The sequence below is a fragment of the Chrysemys picta genome, chromosome 15 (genome assembly GCF_011386835.1).
Source record: "Chrysemys picta bellii isolate R12L10 chromosome 15, ASM1138683v2, whole genome shotgun sequence".
Classification (NCBI taxonomy): Eukaryota; Metazoa; Chordata; order Testudines; family Emydidae; genus Chrysemys; species Chrysemys picta.
Genome location: NC_088805.1, coordinates 31,346,797 through 31,371,303, shown reverse-complemented (window position 1 = coordinate 31,371,303; position 24,507 = coordinate 31,346,797). Strand labels below are relative to the sequence as shown.

The 24,507-nt window shown below is 49.9% G+C and overlaps 1 protein-coding gene across 8 annotated transcripts in view; it reads right to left on the bottom strand.

Annotated features, from left to right (window-relative positions):
- The window catches only part of SGSM1 (small G protein signaling modulator 1), a 76,168-nt gene that overhangs the window by 35,483 nt on the left and 16,178 nt on the right, over positions 1 to 24,507 (bottom strand). For all 8 annotated transcript variants that reach the window (XM_042852377.2, XM_042852383.2, XM_042852378.2 and 5 more), the window contains one exon: positions 13,319 to 13,394. In XM_042852377.2, the coding sequence (XP_042708311.2) occupies positions 13,319 to 13,394 (76 nt within the window). The remainder of the gene's footprint in view (positions 1 to 13,318; positions 13,395 to 24,507) is intronic.

Genomic DNA, 24,507 nt, shown 5'->3' with positions numbered 1-24,507 from the left:
CCGTTCCTTCTCTCCAGAAGGACACACGACAGAGCCACACTAGGGATATTCTGCACCAGCTAAGCAGACGCACTGTGTGCTTCCTGTGTTTGTAAAAGTGGTGGGTTTTTTTGAATGGCTGAGCAAGTCTACGGAGACACGCAAGGCGTTTCACCTTGTCATCGTCAGCTCCCAGATGGCTCCCAAGGCCGTGAAAGGAGGCGTCACGTTATTTCAGCCTTGCTTAGCACTGCATCTGAGCTCACCACACGGCGTAAGCAGGGAGTTTTCAGCTGTGCGGGTGTGTGATGTACTCTCAGTCCTGATCTGACTGAACAGATAAAAGCACCAGACAGGAGACCTGCCTAGGCCCGTTCACTCGAGAGATCCACTCAGAGCAGCTAGCTGGATTTCAGATATTTCAGTAACGCACCGTATGAATTCTCCTCAAGTGCAGACAGCACAGACTGAGCTGGGAGGGATCCCCCTGGCTGACTCCAAGGGTACACCGCACTCAAACACCCTCAGCTGGCCTGCACCAGCCGCCTCAGGCTCACGGGGCTCGGGCTGTGGGGCTAGAAAACTGCACTGTAGCCATTTGGGCTGGGGCTGGAGCCCGGGCTCTGGGACCCTCCCCCTCACGAGTCCCAGAGCCCAGGCTCCAGATCGAGCAGGAATGTCTACACTGCAACTGGATAGTCCTGCAGCCCAAGCCAGCTGCTCCGGGTGTTTTATGGCAGTGTGGACAGACCCTAAGGACAAGCTGCAGTTTGACTGCAGGGTAACTGCTTCAAAATAAGACCGGCTTGTGTTATTGGCTTTGGGATCTAGACGATCTAGGAGGCTGTAAAACCCTGCCAGTTTCCCTGGCATTCATCTGCAGATGCCCGGCGGCTCACTACATGCAGGACAGTTACCCACAACTGGCCCTGCAGTGCCGTATCCACCACCTGTCTTCATTGTTTTAGTCCCGTTTCATTTTCCTGTGCCCAGCTGGCACTTCACACAACAGGGAAGAGAAAAAAACCTCTGCAAAAAGCCCACACCTCCTTGTGGCCTCAGGTAGGCCTGCAAGTGGACCCTTGCCTCAGTTCCCCCCTTCAAGGGTCTTTTTACATAAACTCCACACCAGCTTTCATGAGTCCAGTGACTACAGCCCTCCTGCGGGTCTGATTTTATTCACGTGAAGTTCACAAATTAATACAAACGTCTTCCAGCCCGGCTATACACTTCTCCCCTCCTCCCCGAGAGCTGTCCATCCCCCACCAACCCCCGCCGCTTCCTGCTGCCCTTTCTAGGGGAGTCGGGCAGTCCAAACGCAGGTGGGCCTCCTTAGGAACTGAGGTTGGCTGGCCCCACGTCTGCCCCAGCCCTGTTACAGGCTGTATGAAGATCCTGCGGCTATTCAGATTAAGCAAGTGCCTGTTATGGTTCAGTTCGGTGTGTCTCTATTGGCTCACTCCCGGCAGGTGACACAGCTGTGAGGGAGGGGGCAAGGGCCTGGCAAAGGGAGATCAGAGTGCGCCATACGACATGCTTCAGGACACATGGCACAGGGCCCAGAGGCAGGAAGGAGATCCCAGAACTGGGACGATGTCTCCGAGGCACTTCACTAAACATGATCAGGCAAATCCACGCACCTGGTCGAAGAGGAAGCTGCTTGCACCTGGCTCAGAGCACCCTGCAGCTCTATGCAGGTACTGAGTGACCTGCCAGTGACCCACAGAGATGCAGGTAACTGCTACCAGTGACTTCATGCGACAGGCTGGAACCCTGGACAAATCTCCTTGGCAGTGCTAAGTAAGCGCAGACCAAACGGATCAGGCTGCTGGGGCTGGGAGTTTCAAAGCAGCCGATGGGAGCGGAGCTCCTGGCCCCTTTGCACTGTTCAGAGCTGGGTCCTCCGGAAGTCACTTCCAGTGCACTACGGTGTTATTGGTCTTGCAAACTTCTGGCCAATGTTTCATAATTGTACGTGCCAGAAGCCTACACTCCACTGACTGCCTGTATCACACACAGGCATCCGGACACCTTTATATGGAACTCCAGCTACAGGCACCGTTGGAAGCCCCCGCTGGGACGCACAGCTTGAAAGCGACCAGACTAGCATTTGAGTCACACGTGCTCCGAAGACAATGACTGGAACTGCAGGGGGGGGGGCGTCTCCGATCATCGTAACAGCCCCTTGGAAACTCAGGGCAAACCCCCATCCCAGCTGAAACCAAGAGGATAAGTTAGCACTTGTGGACGCATGCGTCTCTGCGGGATGAGACTGCCCCTCGCAAAGAGGGGATCTGGCTCCGCTCCCTTCGTTACCCCACCAATGGAGACAGAAATTCGACTCCTCGAGACCGGCAGCGTGCAGTCACCCAGTGCTCTCTGCACGGGTCCCCCAGCATCCGGCCCCCGGTGCTCCTCACACGCCATCGAGGGCTCCCAGCATTCGCCAGCACTTCTTCCACTTATTCTCTCCTTGCTCTCTGAAGCAGAGTAGCTTCCATTTAGATGCCAGCCCGGCTGCGCTCCACCGCTCACCACGACCAGCGGGGCACGCGAAGTGCTGCAGAGAGCAAATTAGCTACATCGGCTCTCTAGTGCTTCCAGCTTTGGCAAGTCACTCGTCGGCCAATCAGTCACGCCGCCAGTCAGCTCCTTAGCGGGGCCGAGCTTGACACCTGATGTCAAGGGCTCATGGGAACAGGCACCGATCAGACGTGGGGAAATGGTGCGTCCGCTTGGCAGGAACAGAGCAGTGGACGCTCTCTCACCAAGGAGAATTACAGACAAACCTGGCACGCGTGCCACCGGGAAGGCAGCCGGGAGTGATTTCCACCTCCTCATAGTACAGGGTGCTTTTATATAGAAGAGATCTGTCAGGGTGGGGCGGGGAGGTCTGTGTATGTGTAAATAGTTTGTTAATAGGTAACATGCCAATAGAGGGAGCTCACAGACATGCCCGCAATGTACCTGGGTCCTGTGGGACTGTAGGCACACGTTCAATCCTCCTCTCTAGGGAGCCCTCTCGTGCCTGGACGCAGCATTGCAAGGGACCGTCTCAGGTGCCCCGTCCCATGTTCTCCCTCGGACGCGCAACAGCCTCTGTCAGCCTGTGTCTCCTCCCGATTCCTTCCCTGGCTGTTTTGTGGCCCAGCTCCCCGGCCAAGTCACAGAGAAGTCCAAACCCCTTCCGGGGTAGCACAATCCAGGCCAAACACGGCTTCAAACAAATACGGTTTCTGCCCCACTCATGCTTCACCACAACTCCCTGGTTGGCCCTACCTCAGGGCTTCCCTCCAGGAGCCTACCCTGCCCCTGTAGTGTGCTTCCCCGGTTGTATCCTGCCTGTTAAACCACAACCCAGGGCTTCTCTCTGCCAGAGAGACCTGTCTCACCACGGCCTCCCCAACTGAGCTCCCTCGGTCTATTTATAAGGCCTAGCTCCGCCTCCTCTGGCCAAGAGGCAGTTAATCATTCGCCAAGGGCCAGGCAGGAGTAACTGTGGTTCTGCCCCTTGCCCTGCCCCATCCCAGGGACCAATAACATGCTCTGTATCCGCGCACTGCAAATCGTTTCCGGCGCACAGCGCTTACACCTCTGGCCTGTGCTGAACCCTTCTGGAGTGGCCCACCCTCAGCTTGCACAAGAGGGATGCAAAGTTTTGGGGTTGCTTAGGACCCTTCCCCTCATGGCTGTTCCAGTGGCCCCGCTGACCAGTCCCCACATCCCTCACAAGAGAAACTCTCTCTGGCATCACCAGCTCTGCAAGTCCAGCAGGTTGGGAACATGGTCAAACAGGAGCCATCGCTATGGGTGAGCAGTGTCCTTGTCACTGAAACGGGCTCCTTTTCTCCTTGACAGGGAACAGGCTTCACTGAAGACAAGGATTTTAAAGAACAAAACACCTTCCCACTCTTAATATCACTGCTGCCGATGCTCATAATTTCATTGCAAATCCTGCGGTATTTGCTGTTTTTCATGAAGCCCCAGCTCCTGGAATCACAAAATGGTGAGAGAATCTCTGCTTTCATTGGGGGGGAAAAGGTTTTACCCTTATGGGTATGAAGGAAAGCTTGAAAATGTGACCCGAGTGCACTCGAAAGATTCAAAAACCAGAACTAACAAAACAAAACATTTTTGATAAGTGTTGTGATGTTTTGGGCTGACTCATGATTTTTGAATGCTTGGGACTGGTGTTGCTGTATTCATCTAAACAGCTGAAAATAACTCTCCTTACATCTCTCTCTCTCACACGCATGCGCACACGCACACTCCAAATGAAGTTTCGCGATAAATACATGCAAAAGTATATTATAAACTACAATCTCCATCCACCCCCAGAATATAATCTGCAGCAAAACACACACACACACACACACACACACACACACACACACACACACACTATTCATGTTTTGCCCATAAATGCTCAAATATTGGGCTAGTTTTTATTCCTGGTGAAATGTTACAAGGGAGTTACACCAGGTGGGAATCTGGCCTGGGATATTTATATTTACTCTGAACAGCTGAGCAATTTTAATGTCTTCCTACTAAACATGGAATCTGACCACAAGAACGATTTACACACAAGTCAGCCATTAGGAACCAGGACTCATTTTAGCTTTTGAAGGGAGCGTGGGACTTGACAGGTGTCAACATAGATTTATCTTCCCCAAACCTTGCAGCTCCATAACTGGTAAAACTGGGCTGCTGGGATCAGCTGCCCTTTTCTGTCACCCAGAGCTTCATTAATGGGGGTTTAAGGAAGAGAAGGAATGGGAGGGCTCCGATCACGAGGGCCAAGTCTGAGAGCCCTGCAGAGGAAAAAGGGCAGCGCCACATGAAAGGCATTTTGCTGATTATGAAGACGGCGTTCTTTATAAAGCCGCCTCCTACCACAGCACTCAGGGAACCGCACAGAATTGAAATTGAAATGGCAACAACAGACGGATGATATGCTGTGAATACCCTGAAGCCACTGGCAAACCCGGCGGCATCATTAAGGTAGCCAACGAGCCCGTCTCCTTGCCTGGATGCCTCAGCTCTGTGGCGCAGAAGGTTATAAATAGTTCCTGGCCGTGACGCCTCGCACTGTCCTGAAAAGCAGCGAGTGGAAGTTCTGCTCTTTCAGAGCCCCTCTCTGCTAACAATGGACTGGAACGACCCACCTGCCTTGCATCCTGGAGAGTGGGAGAAGGGGAACAAACAGACCCCAGTTGCTTTCAGAAGCTAGAGATAGAGGCTAGGCTGTTGCCTCTTTTTTTTGTTTCTACAGATAGCAAAATCTGTAGGAAAATCTCCATTCAGTGGTGACAGCCACAGTGCAGGAATCTGAGCATTGTATGTACTTAGCAGGACCATGATGATGCCCTAGAGAACATGACAATAAGCAGCTTATGTAAGATACACTCTGCCCCCACAACTCCCTACTTTTCTAGCCCTGGGCTCTGCATTTCAACTTGACCTCCCGCATCCTCTATTATTCTATTCCTAGCATCCCCCCAAAATCTGTCCCAAGGGACCTCAGCCCTGACCCGCAGCACCGCCTGTTACTCCTTTCCTGGGCTCCCTGCACGCAGCTCCGCAAATGCACCTTGGTAATGACCTCCTGCATCCCCTGCCCTGATGCTGTTCTAGCCACACATCCTTGTCCCAACAGCTTTGGCTAAAGACCTCAATCCTGACCCAGTGGCGTCAAATTCCGCATGGCCTTTCTCCCATGAAGGAGACATTAGAAGTGGCTACATGGCTGAGGGCCTGGCAGCTCCCTGGACGAGCTTTGCTTTCCTGGCAAGATTAGGCTGCACTGGAGCTGGTCTTCAGATAGAACCTGGTCTTCCCAGACACTCTGGGTTTGATTCCATGGGTGCCGAGCCACCTCAGAGTCCACTAACATTGGAGCCGAGGGTGTTCTGCTCAGCACTTCTGAACCTCTGGCCCCGTTTCCCTGGAGCGAGTGCTCTCGTTGGTTTGCAATCGTGCCAGTGTTCAGAAGAATGCGGTACCTTCTCAATGGATCCCAGTGCAAAAAATGGAGAGCTAAGTTGCTAAGACAACCACTGGCCTAAGCCTCCCCTGGCTTGGCACCCGACGCCTAGCACTGCACACGCAGCTTCCCACAAAGCAACGTCTCCAAAAGCAAAAGCTCATCATTCACTTTTCCTATCATTATCCTCCGGGCACCCCACGCTAACCGGGATGACGCTCAGCTGGTTTATAAACCACATCAGACTCTGCGTACTGGCTGTCTCAAGGATTCCCACACAAGTTGTGCTCAGGTTAAAAGCAAAAGGCTGTTCCCACCCACCCCCCTGACAGTCCCACAAATTCACCCTGGGATCTGACAGCCAAGCTGGGTTTTTTCCATCCTGCACATCATCAATAGTGGCAACGGCTCTGCAAAGCAAGTTATTTCCTTGGTGACATCCAGACCCCTCCAGTGCAAAGGTGCACGTGATTGGAACTCAGTAAACAACCCTCCGGAGGATGGACCAACTGGAAGAGACTCTGCAGCTCACAATCTCAGCTGGGTTGGCTGCCCAGGGGAGTTAGCAGATCTCATTCTGAATGCGCCCAGCAAGCCAGACAACCCCCACCCCCACCCCGATTCTCAGCTGCTCCTGCTGAACAACACAGCTCAAGATGAGTAGCATGGGGCGAAGGGGGTGGTGATTTTAAGACATTTCTGCATCCCGAGTTAGAGGCACAGTTTCTCTAGGTTATGGTGTGTTGAAGAGCTCCCTATGGGCCCTACATCAGACATTCTCCAATGGGGAGAGCCAAGAATTGAGCCACGGACCAGGCCAGTTCAGTTCAAGAGACTAATTCCCCGAGAAACAAGGTTTCAATGATTTTTGTCCTTAAAACCCAAGTAGTTTCTTTAGGACCCAGCTACCAGAACCACCTTCCTCTCTGCAAGAACCCGAAGAGTTCGGACCGTCTGAGCAGCAGCCTAGGACACTGAATGTCATTCCAGTCTGGCAGTGCCTTTCACGGCTCCCCTCACTCCGGATGATAAACCGCCCCCCTGCAGGGAATGCTGGGCCTGGGGCAGGGACTGTGGGGCAGGCTGGCTGTCAGGTCAGGGGAAGCGTGACAGCAAACAGTTTTGAAACACGGATGAAGCTGATGTGCCGCTTTCCTAGCACTGGACAATAGAATCATAGGACTGGAAGGGATCTTGAGAGGTCGTCTAGTCCAGTCTCCTGTACCTGGGCAGGACTCAGTATTATCTAGACCAGTGGTCACCAACCGGTTGATCACAATCTCCGGCAGCCCAGGCGGGCTGCCGCTAACACAGGCTCCCTGCCTGCCCCAGATCCACGCCACTCCCGGAAGCGGCCAGCATGGCCCCACGGCCCGGGAGGCAGGGGTCTCCCACTGCGTGTTGCTCCTGCCTGCGTGCACCGCCCCTGCAGCTCCCATTGGCTGGGAATGGGGAGCTGTGGCCAATGGGAGCTGCGGGGGCGGTGCTTGCAGAAAGGGGCAGCGTGCAGAGCCACGTGCCCCCTGCCCTTCCCCAAGGGTCACAGGGGCGCGTTGGCCCCTTCCGGGAGCGGCATGGGGCTGGGATAGGTAGGGAGCCTGCCTTAGTGGCAGCCACACTGCACCACCGATCAGGAGCCGCCGGAGGTAAGTGCTGCCTGGTGGAAGGTCACACCCCAACCCCAAGCCCTGAGCCCCCTCCCCGAGCCACAATCCCCACCCCCTACCCCAGCCCTGGCCCCCCTCCCAGAGCCAGCACCCTGTACCCCCTCCTGCATCCCAACACTCTGCCCCAGCCCTGACCCCCCTCCCAGAGCCAGCACCCTGTACCCCCTCCTGCACCCCAACACTCTGCCCCAGCCCAGAGTCCCCTCCTGCAACCAAACTCCCTCCCAGCACTTGCACCCTTCAACCCCTCCTGCACCCCAACCCCCTGCCCCAGGCTCAGCCCAGAGCCCCCTCCTACACACTGCAAACTTCTCGGCCCCAGCCCAGAGCCCGCACCCTCTCCTGAACCCCAACCCCCTACCCCAGCCCAGTGAATGTGAGTGAGGGTGAGGGAGAGCAAGTGGGGCGGGACTTTGGGGATGGGGCGGGGTAGATCCTAGGTTGCCCTTAAATTCAAAAAGTGATCTTGGGCGTAAAAAGGTTGGAGACCACTGATCTTGACCATCCCTGACAGGTGTTTATTTGACAAGTTGCCATTTCAAAATTTTTTGCAGAACAAAATATTCCAAAAAGACTTTTCATATGGAAGTGTAAAAACATTTTGTCCAGGCATACCCAATAAAATGTTTCATCATTCCTGATATCAAAATGTTTTGGTTTGTTGAAATGACTTAGACGCTTCATTTCGAGTCAGCTGAACGTTAAACTGCATTTTCCCATTGTGGCACGCTGCCCTATTCTGCCCTATGGGCCAGGCTCCGAGGCCATTTCATATCTCCCATGATGCATCCCTAATCATGTGATTACCATTATATACCATACAGCGGTCAGAGAGGAGTCAGTGTAGTCCTCCAGGGAGCCTGGCCTATAGAAGATGAGGGATACAAACTACAACTCCCATGAGGAAATGCACTGCTAGGGAAATGTAATGTAATGTTTGGTTGAACTGATTCAAAACAAAATGTTTCAGGTCAGTTCAACAACAACAACAAAACATACATTCTAATTTGGGTCAAGCCAATCTGAAACAAAATATTTGCTTTGATTTTCCCCAAAGGAAAATTTAGATTCTGTGAAAACTGCTTTTCCACTGGAAAATTATTCCAACAGAAAATTTCCAACCACATCTGCTATTCAGTCTACAGGGCTGTCGATCTGGTTCTCCACTCAGCCTGCGTCACTGTCTGGAGCCCTTTGTTTAATGTCCTTGCATTTCCTTTCTGGTTTTGCATTCTTTCTTTGTCCCACCAAATTAATTGAACCTTGTTCTTCTGTAGCACTTCCCCCTCCCTAGTTTTGGTTGAGTTAGCTGCTTCCCTCTAGGAAGTCTCCACCCATCTCTACAGGGATCAAGTGGGTTGGTTCCCTGTTTGGTGGCCTCCTCTGGAACCCTGGTTCTGCCCTATGACTCACACCCTACCTATTCTCTCATCCTTTGTCCTCTGTAATTAATTGATTTTGTGGCGCAGGGCTCCTCCCCTCATCTGAGGGAATGGGCCCTGCAGTGCGCTGGCAGGCCTCTCCCAATGACTCGGAAATAGGCCAACAACTTTCAGCACCAGCAATAAATTCAGTTCCGGCCCAGTCCGGAACGGGCACTGCTGAACAAAGCTCCCACTGACTGCAAGCCACAGAATGTTTAGAGGCCTGTTTCTGTGACGCATTTGTGGTCAGGCACAATCCCACTGCATTCCCAGGGTTTCGTTAGTCAGAAGGTAAGGGTGGAACAGGTGAATGGCCTACGATGTTTTGATGATAATCTGTTTAACTGTGAGAGAGAGAAATGCAGAGCTTGCAGCCGAGGCCAAAGGAGCCTGAGACGTGGGCTGAGCAACCTAAATACTGATCAGACCCCACGGCTAGAGGTTGCTGCTATATGGTGCTGGCTTCTCTGCACTAGGCACTGCGGAGCAGGTAGCCTGCTCTCACCGGCGTGTGTTGCCATAGACACCACTCCGGGAGTCCTGCGGCAGAGAGAGAGAAGCAGCCATGAAGGAGAAGAGCCGCATGAGTAGGCTGAGAACGCAGTTTCTTAAGGGGGGGTTACAATGCCTTTTAGTGGCTCTCTCTTCAAGGGACGCATGCTGCGTGGAACAGGGACGGGGCAGCAGGGAGAAGGCAGTCACAGACTCCCCGCGGCACCGCTGTGCACAGCCATAGTCAGACGGGAAAACCCTGCTTCCCCCAAAGAGCTGCGCTGCCTTTGTGTCTGTACCAAGGAATCCGAAACAGGAGAGCACCAGAACATCCTGCTCTGCACAGCACACCTAGTGGGCCGGCGTAGAGATGGGGAAATCCCCACCCCTCCCTGCCCAGGGGTGAGATACATACACATTACCAAAGCACGCAAAGCCAGACAATCAGCGAGCACCAGCTTTGTGCAGTGGGCTTTGGCCCCGAGAACTGCCCTGCAGGATTTCCAGAGGGCTGTTCACGCTGGCACGGTCACATGGCACCGGGACCTCCTGGCAGCCACAGGACGCTGCTACAACACCAATACAAACAGGTGCCAATGCTACGGGGGGGCAGTTTCCAGAATAATAATAGTTCTGCTTTTAAATAAAGAAATGCCTCTAAAAAGGTGATTCCACATTCCCAGCAGATAGACGGAGGAAGGAAAATCCCATCTCACACACCATCAGAAGCGCTGGCAATTGGATAAGAGATTAGGAGCCCTGCAAAATAATCCAAATCCAATGGACTATGCACTGACTCTGACAGAAACAGAGAGGACAAGGGCTAAGGCCTCTGTGCCGGTTTGAGAGCGGAACCAGGAACCCCTGAGAACAGAGGTATCTGACAAGATCCCTGATAGATTCAGCTATCATAACACAGCTCTATACAGACCACTTGCAGGAAGGGAGTATAAATAGATTCAAAGAGAGGAGTCTAGAGGAAGTTGTTACGGTGCAGTTCCGCTCCTAGCTCTGGGAAGGACAGAGAGCCTATATTTCTTGCTCTTATGTTCTCCAGGGCCAACAGCTGAGGCAAAGAGGTAGCAGAGGGTAGATGGGACTTTATCCAAAATATTGCAAAGCTTTTGGGGAACAGAGCTTTTGTGCGTTTGTTTGAAGGGTTTGCAAAGTTCAGATTCCACCCTGCTTAAAGAGGTGTGCCTCCACTGGCTTTTGCTGAGTTGCACCCACTTACACTTGTGCTGAATTCAGCTCTTGGTGTCTAGGTTTGCCCTTCCCCCAAAGGGGCACTTTCCGCTGTCCATCAGATTTCTGGGTCCCTGCCACGGCTGCAATCAGCACCACTCAATGGCCTGGACAATCCAAGAAGCTCCAGGACCTGCCTCCCAGACAGCCTTAACAGCATTGCCTCCCAGCATGCACCTGTTTTCTATTAGCTCAGAGGGCGGGGCTTCAAAGGCTGACTCCACCCCCAAGACTCCCACATACTGCTGGTGCTCCTCCTATGCCATTGGCTGGGCTACACTTCTGTCAAACAGCTTCTCTTAAAGGAGCCAACCATCTGTGACAGGCACCAGGTATTCGCTGCCCCTGCCAGAGGCCCCACTGCCTTGGCACACCACGCCCTAAGGAGGTGCCCTGCTGGAGGGCAAGTGCAGCGAGTTCAGACCTCCAGGGGTTGTCTAGAGAGGTCTCCCCCATGAACAGCTGTAGGCAGAACCAGCGAGAGTTGGTCCTCCAGCACCTAGAAGGGCTGGGAGCAGGCACAGGCCAATCAGATCCCAGCAGGGCAGGTAAAGACTGGCTGCTTCTGCTGGGGCCTGTTCTGGGTGAAGCCAGGGCAGGGAAGGAAGACTCTGGCTCTCCCTCCCTAACCCAAGGAAGCTGTCCCAGAAAGGGGCCTAACCTCGACAACACGGACCTTGGGTCTCTGAGGGACTAGTGTTTATATTAGGGACTTTAATGCCCAAGTGGCTATTTTGAATTACAATTTAATTTGTTTACAGTTATCTCCAGAGGGGATCCGGCCAACTGGACAACTGACCCGGCCAGAGCATTAGGCCACAGCGGCGGCAGCCCATGGCAGAGCCAGGACACAGGAGTGTCACTCAGGGAGGAAGAGTCCCTGCAATGCCTCACCTGTACGCAAGGGGGGTGTGCTCGGATAGCAGACGCACACCACTACCCTCCATTCCAGGCACGTCCTCTTTGCCCGTCTGTACTGGCGGGATCGCCCTTTGGGCCCTGTAGCCTGAGACCACAAGCTATTCCTGAATTCTCAGCAGAGAGAGGTTCCAGTCCTGGGTGACCCGATGTCCTGATTTTATAGGGACAATCCCAATATTCAGGGCTTTGTCCTGTACAGGCGCCTATTTCCCCTCACCCACGTTTGCTATCTGGTCACCCTCTCCAGTCACAAGAGAAAGAACCATTAAACAGGAATAAATAATGGGACGAGCCAGTAGAAAAACACCCGGTTTTGCCTCTTACATCCCTGAAGCTCATTTCTGATTTGCTGCTAGAACCACCACCAACATCCTCCCATTCCAAAGAAAAGACACGGCAGCAAATGTTCTGACCTATCAGCAGCGTTATTTGGTTCGAGGCAATCACCAAGAAACCTCTCCAGCCCAGAACTGCTAGCAAAGAGGGAGGGAGGCATGCTCCGCTGAGTGAGCTTCCCAGCCACTGGCTACTGCAAGGGGCTATTAGTTCTGTCGGTCTGACCTGCGCCCTGCTCGTTAGTGGATGCCTGCAGCGTGACAATTTCCAGCCGGATTATTTTATCTTCCAAGCTGCATTTTGCCTGGTCGGCTTTGCACCACGCAGTTAGAATACAGACAGACCTGCAGTCATCCAAGGGGAAGGGTTAATGAACCCAAAACGAGGCAGCTTACTTCCACTGCTCTACTGGTATGTGCAGAAAAAAAAAATCCCATTGGTAAGGATGCTCCTAAAATCCCTTAGAATTTCTGTTTCACAATTCCTGCTGCAAACTCACCTCCAGGCTCATGTCTCACACCCAAGCCAAGCAAAATCTTTAGGGCACTTTTTCATGCTTTGCCTGACTGTTCTTTTAACTGGCTGATTCCGGTACATGTTTTCCAAATGCCAAAATTGTCACTACACCTGGAAAAAGCCAGGTATTAATAGACTGAATACAGAACCTTGTCAAAGACCAGATGCCGAAAACTGAACCAGCAGAGGAGGCTGGAGGCAGGTCTCCCATACAGTCTCACTAACACGATTTAAAAGGATTTAAAATCTTCACCACACATGCTCCCTGTTCCAACATTCCCACCCCCATGCATACCATTTATAAACAGTAAGCAGGTGCTCGCCCCAAGCTCTGGCTCTCATTTCCATACATTAATAGTCCATAACAGTAAAATATTCCAATATCAGATAACGGGGCCTCTGTTCAATCCACGTATAAACGAATAAAAGACACTAAGTACTCCAGGGCCTCGTCCGCCTGTCTTTTTTGTTTTTGTTTTTAAAACTAGACGATTACATCCGTGTCCTCCCCTCTTCCGACACCGCCAATCCATTTCATAGTCCCGGGGGGTAATTTTGTTGACAAAAGGATTCATTTCTTGGGACTGACACTCACTGGTCTTAGCACAAGGTGCCATAGAAGAACTGAGCTAAAATGGGAAGTTCTCAGGCCAGCACTATGCTGCGATGCAGCAACAACCCAACATGGAGACAGAGCTGGGCTGTCAACTTCTCAGAGACGGTTTCTTTTCTGCACGCTGACCTCGCAGACTTACCACAGAATGAGATGATGTGGCTACTGTCCTCGTGCACAAACTTCCTTGTCACAGCTTCCTCCATAATCTGCTTCACCTGTCGAACAAGGAGATAGTTAGGAAAAAAACTTTTTACACAAGCAACATAACTGGGGCAGAACAAGAGAATTACAGACAGCTATGCACCGGAGCAGGTCTGACATGTTCCATCCAGCAGAGGGAATCAATGAACATCTGCTCAACATCTGCATGGGCCAAAATCGCAAGGCTCAGAGAGCACCAAGCTATTTAAGTGCTTGAGTTTATAACACAAAAGATAAGTAAGGAACTCTCTCTCTCTGCTGTCCTTCTTCTCTGATGGCCACTAACAGGCCCCGTGGCCACACCCAGGTTGCGTGGTCTCGTGGGAAGCCACAATCCATTGGCCTGCCAGGCTTCACACAAGCCACTTGAAAGAGCAATGCTATAACAAATGAGGCAAATGATTTTTGCTTCATTTATAATTTTCAGAGAGGCCTTAGACCAGGAAAAGGGAGCAGAAAATTAAATCCAGGAATTGAAAGGCATTCAGTTAAAAAGAATCAATCAGGGTCACCAAATCCAGCTTTAACACATTTATGGTATTTTTTACGCACTCCTGTTTTATGTGCATTTGACAAATTTCATGCCATGCAGCTGGCCTGAACAACCTGGAACTAGCCCATCAAGCCAGACGTCAGTGAATCAGCTCTTATCAAATGAGACTGGGACGGTAATTTGCATACCAATGTAATCAGTGCTGAACCTGAGTGACTGAATCTCTATTGCCTGTGACATATTACTGGCATTCTGTTCAGTTCACTTCATTAAAGGGAACCTGTCAAGTAGGCTGGACATTAGGGGCAGGATATTAAAAACGGAACCCACATAATTATGAGCAGATTTTGAAGGCACAAAATGGGAGGTCAGATGTAAAAGTCAGACCTAAAATATTACCCATGGTACAGTGCCAGGGGGACAGATGAGCAACTGCGGCAGATCAAGGCACTGGCTTGTCCTAATGGCTCCAGAGGCTTTAAGAACTACTGAAGTTGGCAGAACTAGAAAAGAAACAGCCCATACATTTAACTGAGGTCACGAGAGTTCCCTGTCTTCTAAAGAGACCACGGTCACCAAGTGCCAATGTTACAAGAAAACCCCATAGCTATCATTGTGTCTCGGAGCTAAAAGAGAAGATTCTGCAGGCCTGTCTCCAACACACACTGGGAGCCCTGACATACAGAAATAAGCCATTGTGGAAAGTGATCATAAATGTATAAAATCAAGAAATAAGGCCAACACATCAGAGCACAGTCCGAAACAGAGAGTGTTGGTAGGTCTAGCTCCTACCCCTTTCCGAAGGGAATCTGTGCTCACTGTATTTATTCTCAGCTTCCTGAGGTTGGACCTTATTGGCCATTCAAACAACGATGGAAGAGTAAACTTCAGGTCACTTTCTCTCTATGCTTCGCTTTTCCTAGGATTTCCCTGGAGGAACCTCTCTGTCTAGACCCTAGTCCAGTTTCTGCCTTGGTAGTGATGCCATGCAATAACCACAAAATTATAACTAAAGCATTTATCTTTGTGCTCCTAGATTAGATAAAACCAATTTTAAAAAATCTAATATGTCTTTAAAAAATATTTGTCCCCTTCATGGCATCACTATTGACCAATATTAAGGTTGTTTGGACACTTTCGCTATGCATTTCCATACAGTAACATGGTTGGATTTCTCTTAAGTATAAACTTAACTCTAAATTTCATGGGTTTATAATGCTTGGCTTGGGGATAATTACAACATTCCGGTCACGCTTCTTACCCTTAAAGGTCCTATTACACGTGCGCACACCCACACCCACACTCACACCCCTTTTCACTACAGATTTGACAGATTGTTCATCTCCAACATCCCTGTAAGCACAAGAAGTGGATTTGATACAGGCTTCCAGAGGAGATGAAAATGGGGGAGGAGAGAGAAGTCCGACTCCAACTTAGGGCGCATTCCTTTTTGTGAAATTCAAAATAATTATATGCCTTGCACGTCCCAGAGCAGGGAGATTGTGGTCTTGTCAGGCTTGCCAGATGGGAGTCTTCACAGCAGAGAGCTGCTTATTTTCAATCTCCCTGCATTCAGACTCCACTCCCGGCCCCTACCAGTCGGACTGCGGTTCTGTTGGTCGTTTCCAAGCAGATTTATTTTTGTGACAACTTCCTTCCCTCCCTCCCTCTCCCCGTGTTCCCCAGGAGTTGGTTTCCCTGTGGATGAGTAGGTGGTTTCTATGAAATGCAGTTACTCTGATCAGAACGCTAATAGGGAAGAGATTGAAAGGAGCCTCTGAACAGATGCTGCTGCTAATGAGTAGTGATGCCCAGGTGTGTGCTAACACCAGCACATGCTCTACAGGGGGTTCCCATCCACCTGCCGCTCACGTCTAGGGGATGAATGTTCACAGACCCCAAGGTGACAAACCAAAACTCACAGACACAGATCTTTTCCTTTTAAACTGGAGGTGAATAAACAGCCGTTGAAGGTAAATAACCTGCCCCGACAAACAGGGCCTCGGGTTGTACAATTGTTAATAGCCCAGTGTCAGCGCCCTGGTCTCGGAATGCAGAGTGGTTCTATTCCACTGAGGTTCCTGATTGCCAAGTCCCTCCCCTTTCTCTGTCTCAGTTTCCCCTCTGTTGAATGATGAGAAGTTGAACACAGACTTGCTTCACAGGGGTGCTGCAAGGCTTCATATTTGTCATGCACTTTGAGACTCTTGCTTGGAAAACAACCGTGTGAACAATAATATCAATGTGTTATTAATGAAATAGAAGCAACCCTGGATGAATGGGCACTGACCGCTACCCATAGCCAGTCTCACGCTATAAGTCTTGGCGTTCACTTTCCCCGTTGGTGGTTTGCCCTCCTGGCGTATCATTTCCTTGCAGTGGTGACAATGTCACACAGAGACCTCACTTGGGAGAGGCCAGACCCTGCCAGCTGATGCAGCCAACTAGAGGAACGGCTCTCACTGTGCATCCCCCAGCACCCTGGCTCCCACCAGGATATGCTTGGTGCACATGCCACAGCTTCACCCAGGGAACTCTAGGAAGGTCTGTCCCTGCCAAGTCACGGAGGCGCTCCCATCTCTCACAGCTCAGTGCAGCTTTGATTTACGCTCAGTTGCCACAGCAGTCAATGAAGGTTCAGCTGGGTATCTGGCCCTTAAAGTCTGAAATTATTTCTTTTTAACAACTTCCAAGCCACAGATTTTCTCTCTTTCCAGTTTTTCTAAAGCATCTTGCTGTTCACTATTCAGTGTTATGACACGCAGTAAAATTCACTGTATGGTGCTTATCGTGTGCATGAAATGCTCCACTTACAAGGATGCTTATCTCTAGGATGGTCTCTTAAGAAGCTTTTTTCAATTTTTATTTAAGCTTTGATCGAGCAAAGCCTACATACACTAGACACTTAATGATTACCATTCGGAAAAATTAAACTCCTTCGGAAGAATTACCCAGGGTCAACTGTGCATAATTGTCAGCTTGACAGCGAGAGTTCTTTTCTGAATACAGATATTAAATAAAATCTGTAAAGCCACATCCACCCCGGTCTCTCGAAGCAAAATGGGTCAGCTCTCAGTGTGGCTCCGTCTCCTATGTGCTTGTGACTAATAGAGGCTGTTCTTGAACCCAGGAGGAAGCAGGATCTGTGAAGACTGATTATAGCTGTAGCCCAGGTGGTTTAAATTGGCTGACACTGAGTCAGTTACTCTCAGCAGAAAACGTAACATAAATGAGAAGACAGGCCCTAGACACCTGCATCCAACTCAGTAGCTAGCACTTCTCCCTTTCCAGGAGCTTGAGGGATCGCGGTCTCAAACCGAATTCCATGGGTCCTCAGGCAGCCCTAAGACCACATCCACCACCTCACTGGTACGGGCAGGGAATGTGGGCTGGTGGACCCTAGCTCACCAGAGGTATCGCCCATGAAGCTCCTGATTGGAGGAGAGGTCCGGCCTCTCCGATTGGCTCAGACTTGCTATATAAGCCAGAAGGCGGCACAGGAAGTTGACTGTGCAACTAGGTGAATCCCTGGATGGCTGCTACATTGGAGCCTGCCTCCTTGCCCTGCTCCTGGTCCCTACCTTGTGCAACTTCCCTGCTTCTATACCTCTAGCATCTGACTCGGACGCTGACTCTTGGCTTGACTCCTGACTCTGGCTCCCAACTCCTGCTCCAAGCAGACCTCTAGGCCTGAGCCCACTGCACTGACCACCTACGTCCCGGTCCATGACAAGAGCCAGCGTCGGCTCTCCGACCACAACAGGAACGGTGGTCAAGACACTGATCCTGAAACTTGGATTCAATTCCCAGCTCTGAGGCAAAGTTCCTGCATGATGGTGTCTCTGGGCCTCAGTTCTCCATCTGCCAGAGGGGGAGATTCACCGTCCCTTTCTTTCACCCTTTGTCCATCTTCTCTCTCTAGAATGTTAGGGTTTCTGGGCCTGGACCATAGGTACAGCACCTAACACAATGGGGCCTAGGAGGAGGATGGCTGGGGCAGCTAGACGCTAACAATGCTGCAGCTGCTACTACACCTGCAGTCCCGGTTGGTCTGAGAGGATGAGGAGACAAACCGTTAGGGCCCAGATATATGAAATCAGGCTTTACGGTGTATAGCGGAGACTCAAGGCTGCAAGACAATACCCAGGACAGGAAGAAGCTTGAAATACAGTGCATACAAATGTCCATACTTTCAGTTTCATGACTCAGCACTTCTGATGTCAACAACTCACAAGAATGAGCAGTGAGAGCTCCCTGGGTCTGCATGGGACTGTGCTGAATTCGAATTTGAAGGGAGCCATGCACATCGGCCTGAGGGCTTCCCGCTCTCCATCCAGAGATAATGAGCCATGGGGGGAACGCATGGCCGGCCTTCAGATGCGGTGGATTCTGCTCTGCTTTGAGAGCTGCTGCATTTACAGCATGTTGAGAAGCAGCTAATCTGAATGCAAAATAACCAATGTGCATACGACCAAGCGTCCAGCCAGTCTCCTTTAACCACACTGCAGCCATGGCGTTATAATATAATAATATTTGGAGATATACCTATCTCATAGAACTGGAAGGGACCCTGAAAGGTCATTGAGTCCAGCCCCCTGCCTTCATTAGCAGGACCAAGTACTGATTTTGCCCCAGATCCCTAAGTGGCCCCTTCAAGGACTGAACTCACAACCCTGGGTTTAGCAGACCAATGTGCAAACCACTGAGCTATCCCTCCCCTCATTCACAAATGCAACAAGGGTTCTTCTCCCATTCGGCGCCGGTCACTTTGCCACACCCCACACCATCATCTGTGGCCAAAGGCTGCAAATTTCTGTCCTCGCTTTGAACCTAAATCTACCCCCTTCCCTGACAGTGAGCAGTACCTGCCTCGGACAGCTGTCCCTGGGAACACAGCACTGCTGGCAGAGCATGACATGAGGGGAGCAAGGCTGTCAGCGTCCAGCTCTTTGTTTAGTAAGATCTTGGATGTGGAAGCCTTGTCTGCTCTCCCCAAGTGGCCCGGCAGTAAACACAGCAAGGACAGACCAGGTGTAACCTTCATTCTGCACTTCACTTCCATTGCTCCAAGAGAGCTTTGTTCAAAGCCTCGATAAAACAGATGGCCCCACGAGACCAGAATGGGGTGAGACGACTTACTAGAATGGGAAATGAGGAAAGTTAGCCAAGAGGACTCTCTCCAATAGTCTGGATATTAGCCAGGTTTGAACTTTGACTCTTTCCTAATCAGAGAAATTAGAGGTGGAAGAGGCCTATTAGGTGCCAGCCAGTCTCCCAGGAACCAGTGCCCGGGTGTCCCTACAACAGACGCTCTACAGCTTTGTCCAGTTTAGTTTAAACGTCGCTAGCAATGGAGTTTCAACCTCTTCCTGTGAGACATGAGTCACCAGTCTCAAGGCTCTCACCACTCCATTTTTCCTAATATATAGACAAAAGTTTCTTTGTCCTAATTTCATCCCTTTGCTCCTAGTTATACGCTCTTGCCTCAGCCCGGGGCTATGTACAGGCCTCTTCCCTCCTCCATATCTGGAGTATGCAAACGTTTGTCCACCTCCTTCTAATCTCAGGTGTATTCTGACCAGAGTATTATAGACGAGGGCTACTGCCTTGCCGTTCTGTGCTCTGACGCCCCTACGCACAGTGTGTAGAGTACACACACAGTAAGCTGGAAGCTCTTTGGGGCAGGGAGGGACTGTCTTTTTGTTCTGTCTGTACAGTATCTAGCACAAAGGGGTTCTGGTCCATGACTGTGGCTCCTGGGAGCTACCACGATGCAAGTAATCATCAGCAGCATTTACAATGCACAGAAAAAAGGCTCCTGGAGATGCAGTTTAGTTGAAAATTACAGAGCCGTGAAGAAAAATGGCAGAGTATTGCTTGAGCTTGTCAAGCTAAACAATATCAACCAAAGAAATGTTTAGTGAAACAAAAAGGAAAAGGGTGTGTGAGACTGGGGCACTCAGGGGAGAGAGATGAAACCCTGAAGGGGAATGAGAGCAGCAAGCCAATGAACGCAAGACTCAACTAACTGTGCAAAATGAAATATTCATGTGACTGCACATAAAAGAGAAAAAATTCAAGGCAGAGGACTGAAATTCTCAGTGCTTCCCTGACAGCAAAAGGCTGAGAGGGGGTTTGCAATCCAAATCCTGTACGAGTGGATTATTCAATCACTGTAAATGGACCAGAGAGAGCAACAGAATGGAACAAAACCTGCTGAGGTCCCTTCCAACCCTGATATTCTATGATTCTAAAACCAAGAGAAAGCCAAAACAAGAGAGACAACCACCGGGCCTAGAGAATAATAGACTGGAACTGGGATGGTCAGTTCAAGAAGCTTCCTAACTAGCAGATGCAGCACCATACGACTGAACATTTTTGGTGATAAAACAAGCAGTATTTAACTGGGCATTCTGTATCATTCTTATTCAATATTCGGGCGGGATGGGAGCTCTGCTACGATTGTACAGCACCTAACACATGACCCTTTAAACAAAGTAATTGCCCCAGCAAATCCAACTCCAGTTTTGGATGTGTGTAGAATGGCCCCACTGAGCATATTTTGGTCTGAAGCAGAAAACCTTTAGCGAACAACCTGTTTGACAGGTACCCAGCAAGTCAATAGCATTGGCACAGAACCTGAATCGTAGCAAGGACTGGCTGAGTACCTCAAACAATAACCAGGCAGGTGTATTCCTCTTTCCCTGCACAGTAACTGGCTGCGTTGTGAGTTTCTATTGAACCATTTCTTAGAACACCAGCCTAAGGCTAGGAATGCATGACAGTTATGTATCTGCCTAGTGCCCCACCCCAGAGCATCCCAAACCCCTTGACACACTTAAGGAGTTCTACAGACTATAAACTTCATCCTTCGCTCAACAGCAGCCACCTCTGGGACAAAGCCAGTGGTAACCAGTGCACAGCAATAAGGCACCACAGTTTAGGATGGGAACCAAAAAATATATTTGCCAATTGATGCTGCTAAGGGCATTTAGGGAGGCAGAATGCAATTACTCACACAGGAATCTGTCCAGGATAGCTGGTTTAGTACAGAGATCCAGGATGACCACAATGGTCAGGGCTTTATCCAAAAGAAACCACATCCAGCATCACTGCACCCTCAACACCACTATGGACAGGTCTTTGCACTAAGTCGGCGCAAACAGTGCTCCTTATTGAATTACCAACGCCATTTCCCCATTGTGCGTGGATGAAACAAGAGATTCCCTGCCCACGTACAGACCCAGCCCAATGCTGCCTAGCTTACAGAGTCTGACAAGATCACAGCCCAGGGGCTACGGCTGCAGGTTGTTTATGATACTGTAATAGAAATTGCACTTCACCAACTGATCCTCTGATAAAGCTGGGAAAAGTGCAGTTCCAACATTCCAGGAGCAGGGTAGGACAGATACCCCACGTTTAGCCAATATTTACTGGAGAAAACACTTGAACTTCCACTACAAATTTTGCAATGCAGCATATTTATGCTAATCCATAACAAAAATCACACAAGCTCAAGACCTATATTAATTTCTGGCCCAAAATGCTAACAGCAAATACTGCCCACTAAAACAGACTATGTCTTCTTCCAAATCACTGGTTCACACGGCGCGAACCTGTGATCGCCACACAGTCAACATCCAGAGTTTAAGCAAAATAACTATTTCATTTTTTCACCCTGTCCTGTTCATTCCGTGGTCCCTATTTATCACTTTTAGAAGTTGATCGATATCCGTCAGGAGACCGAATCTTTAACAAACGCAGTCTAAGAGATTAATCAGTAATCCAGACACCCATCTGTCTATAAGGCTACACTTTGCAAAGGGAGGAGTCACTTTTCTGGCAACTGAGCTCTCAAGAGGCCTACAGAGAAATGACCAAGTGAATTCCATTAACACTGTAGAAATAAAACCCTTCTTAGTCACCGTTAGGGTGGGAGAGCAAAGCCGTGCCTGACTCAGGGCCTTATTCCAGACTCGTTTCTGCAACTTATTTTTATGCCTTTGTATCCCTCACACTTATTTGCTCAGGTGTATGGAATTACTACTGACTTCAGTGAGTCTGCTCATGTGCATCAAGTTAAGCATGTGAATGTTTACAGAATCGGGGCCTGGGGCTGTAGGCAGGGAAACAGGCTCCATGTCAGATAACTGAAGACCACTGCAAGCACATATCTCAAACCTGAACTCCAAACCTCGTCAGTGCCGAGGGCCAAACCTGGGCCTGTTTCAGCCACACCCAATCGTTAAAAACCAGACTGCACACAGGGATTCAGGCTCTTGTCTCCACCTGCTACAAAATGCCCAGGGTCCCACGTCGCCTCTAACCATAAAACCCCAAACCAAGTTGTCGCAGTCATTTGTCTGCATGCCGCTCCTGGCCCTCACGATCCTTGCCATCACTGCTTCTTCAGTGTAACACTGAACATAACAGCAGTTAAGACAACAGCTGGGGTGCAGGGACCAGAAGCTAATGAATAAATTCCAAGTTTAATGAGCCTAAGCCAATATTTACCCATAACATTGCCTTTCACTTAGCTAGGTTTTTCCACCTAACTAGCCGCATGCTATTGCAAACAATGTGCCTTCTATATTAAATTATATCTGCATTCACAATTTCCTTTTCAATAAGGATGGCAAGGCTGTTTTACTGATTACACACACGTGTACCAAGCACAGTCTCTTCCAGCTGTTTGGTTCTGTAGAATAGTTTATACTAAGCTAAATGTGGACAATCTGAGAAGTATCATACAAGCAGAAACATGCACTGTTCACTTTGAATTCAGAGCTAGTTCAAGTACCAGAGGGGTAGCCATGTTAGTCTTACATCAGGAATGGTAACATACAAAAGCCAGTAGGAGAACACTTCGATCTCCCTGGACACTCAACAACAGATTTAAAAGTAGCCATTCTTCAACAAAAAAACTTCAAAAACAGACTTCAAAGTGAAACTGCAGAACTGGAATTAATTTGCAAACTGGAAACCATTAATATGGGCTTGAATAGGGACTGGGAGTGGCTGGCTCACTACAAAAGCAATTTTCCCTCTCTTGGTATTGACACCTCCTCCTCAATTATTGGGAGTGGACCACATACACCCTGACTGAATTGGCCTTCAACACTGGTTCTCCACTTGTAAGGTAACACCCTTCTCTTCATGTGCCAATATATATTTATGCCTGTATCTGTAATTTTCACACCATGCATCTGAAGAAGTGGGCTTTTACCCACGAAAGCTTATGCCCAAATAAATCTGTTAGTCTTTAAGTTGCCACTGGACTCCTTGTTGTTTTTGTAGCGCTAGTTTCCACTCGTTCAAAGGCAACAGCACTTAAACCTGACACGACAGCAGCTCTCAGTTTGTCTAGCGTCCTGCCCTTCAAGTGAATATCCTTCAGCCACATCCACACACACAGGCTGGCATTTCTGGAAGTCAGGGTCAGCATTTTGCAGAAGGCTGGCTCCGAGAGTCTCTGCAGAGATCATGAGCTTTCCGCTGGGTCTGGCACATCCAGATCAGTTCAGCAGGAATCTTTGAAAGATGTTGATATGGATACGGCTCTGGTCTGGGGCCCCAGGGAGCTGGGGTCAATGTCTGGATCTGCCAGACTCCCTGTATGACCTTGAACAAGTCACTTCATGCCCCAGTTCCCCATCTGTAACATGGGGATAATACTGCTGTTGTCCCTATGTCGAGCTGTAGGAGATGTCTGTGGCCTTGCAGATTGGCTGCCCGGTGACAGAGAAATCAGTGACACAGTTAAAATGTACCCCAACAGTGCAACCCCCTTTATCTACACATCAGCATCCGTCCTAGAACAGAGGTGGTCACACAACATGCAGGCAATCCCTTCTCCCAAAGATCTCAGCCCAGCACCAACGCCCGGGTCCCAGGGAGCCACTCTGCTTTAAGAAACTAGTCTAGTTAGAGACCAAAGCAGAGAGCAAACTCTCCTGCTGCACACACAGCTCCCTCTCCCAGAGCTTTGAATAACAAGAACACCACACAGCATGTCTTCCCGAGACTGATTTTTTCTTTTTTTAAAGGTGCAAGTAAAGCACATCTTGGAAGACTGGGCAACAGCGCCACCTAGTGAGACCTGCCAGAACAACACTTCCTTTCTGCCACCTCTTGCCTGCCTTGTACATGTCACTTGTAAGCTCCTTGGAGCAGCCACCATTTTTCCCCCATGGGTGTATACATTGCCTAGCACTGTGGGGCCTCAGACTTGGCTGGGGACTGTAGACACTACTGTAATAAACAGAATCATAGGACTGGAAGGGACCTCAAGAGGTCATCTAGTCCAGTCCCCTGCACTCAAGGCAGGACTAATTATCTAGACCATCCCTGACAGGTATTTGTCTAACCTGCTCTTAAAAATCCCCAATGATGAAGATTCCGCAACCTCCCTAGGCAATTTAGTCCAGTGCTTAACCACTCTGACAGCTAGGAAGCTTTTCCTAACCCTCCCTTAGTGCTTAAGCTCATTGCTTCTTGTCCTATCCTCAGAGGTTAAGAAAAACAATTTTTCTCCCTCCTCCTTGTAACAACCTTTTATGGACTTGAAAACTGTTATCACATCCCCTCTCAGTCTTCTCTTTTCCAGACTAAACAAACCCAATTTTTTCAATCTT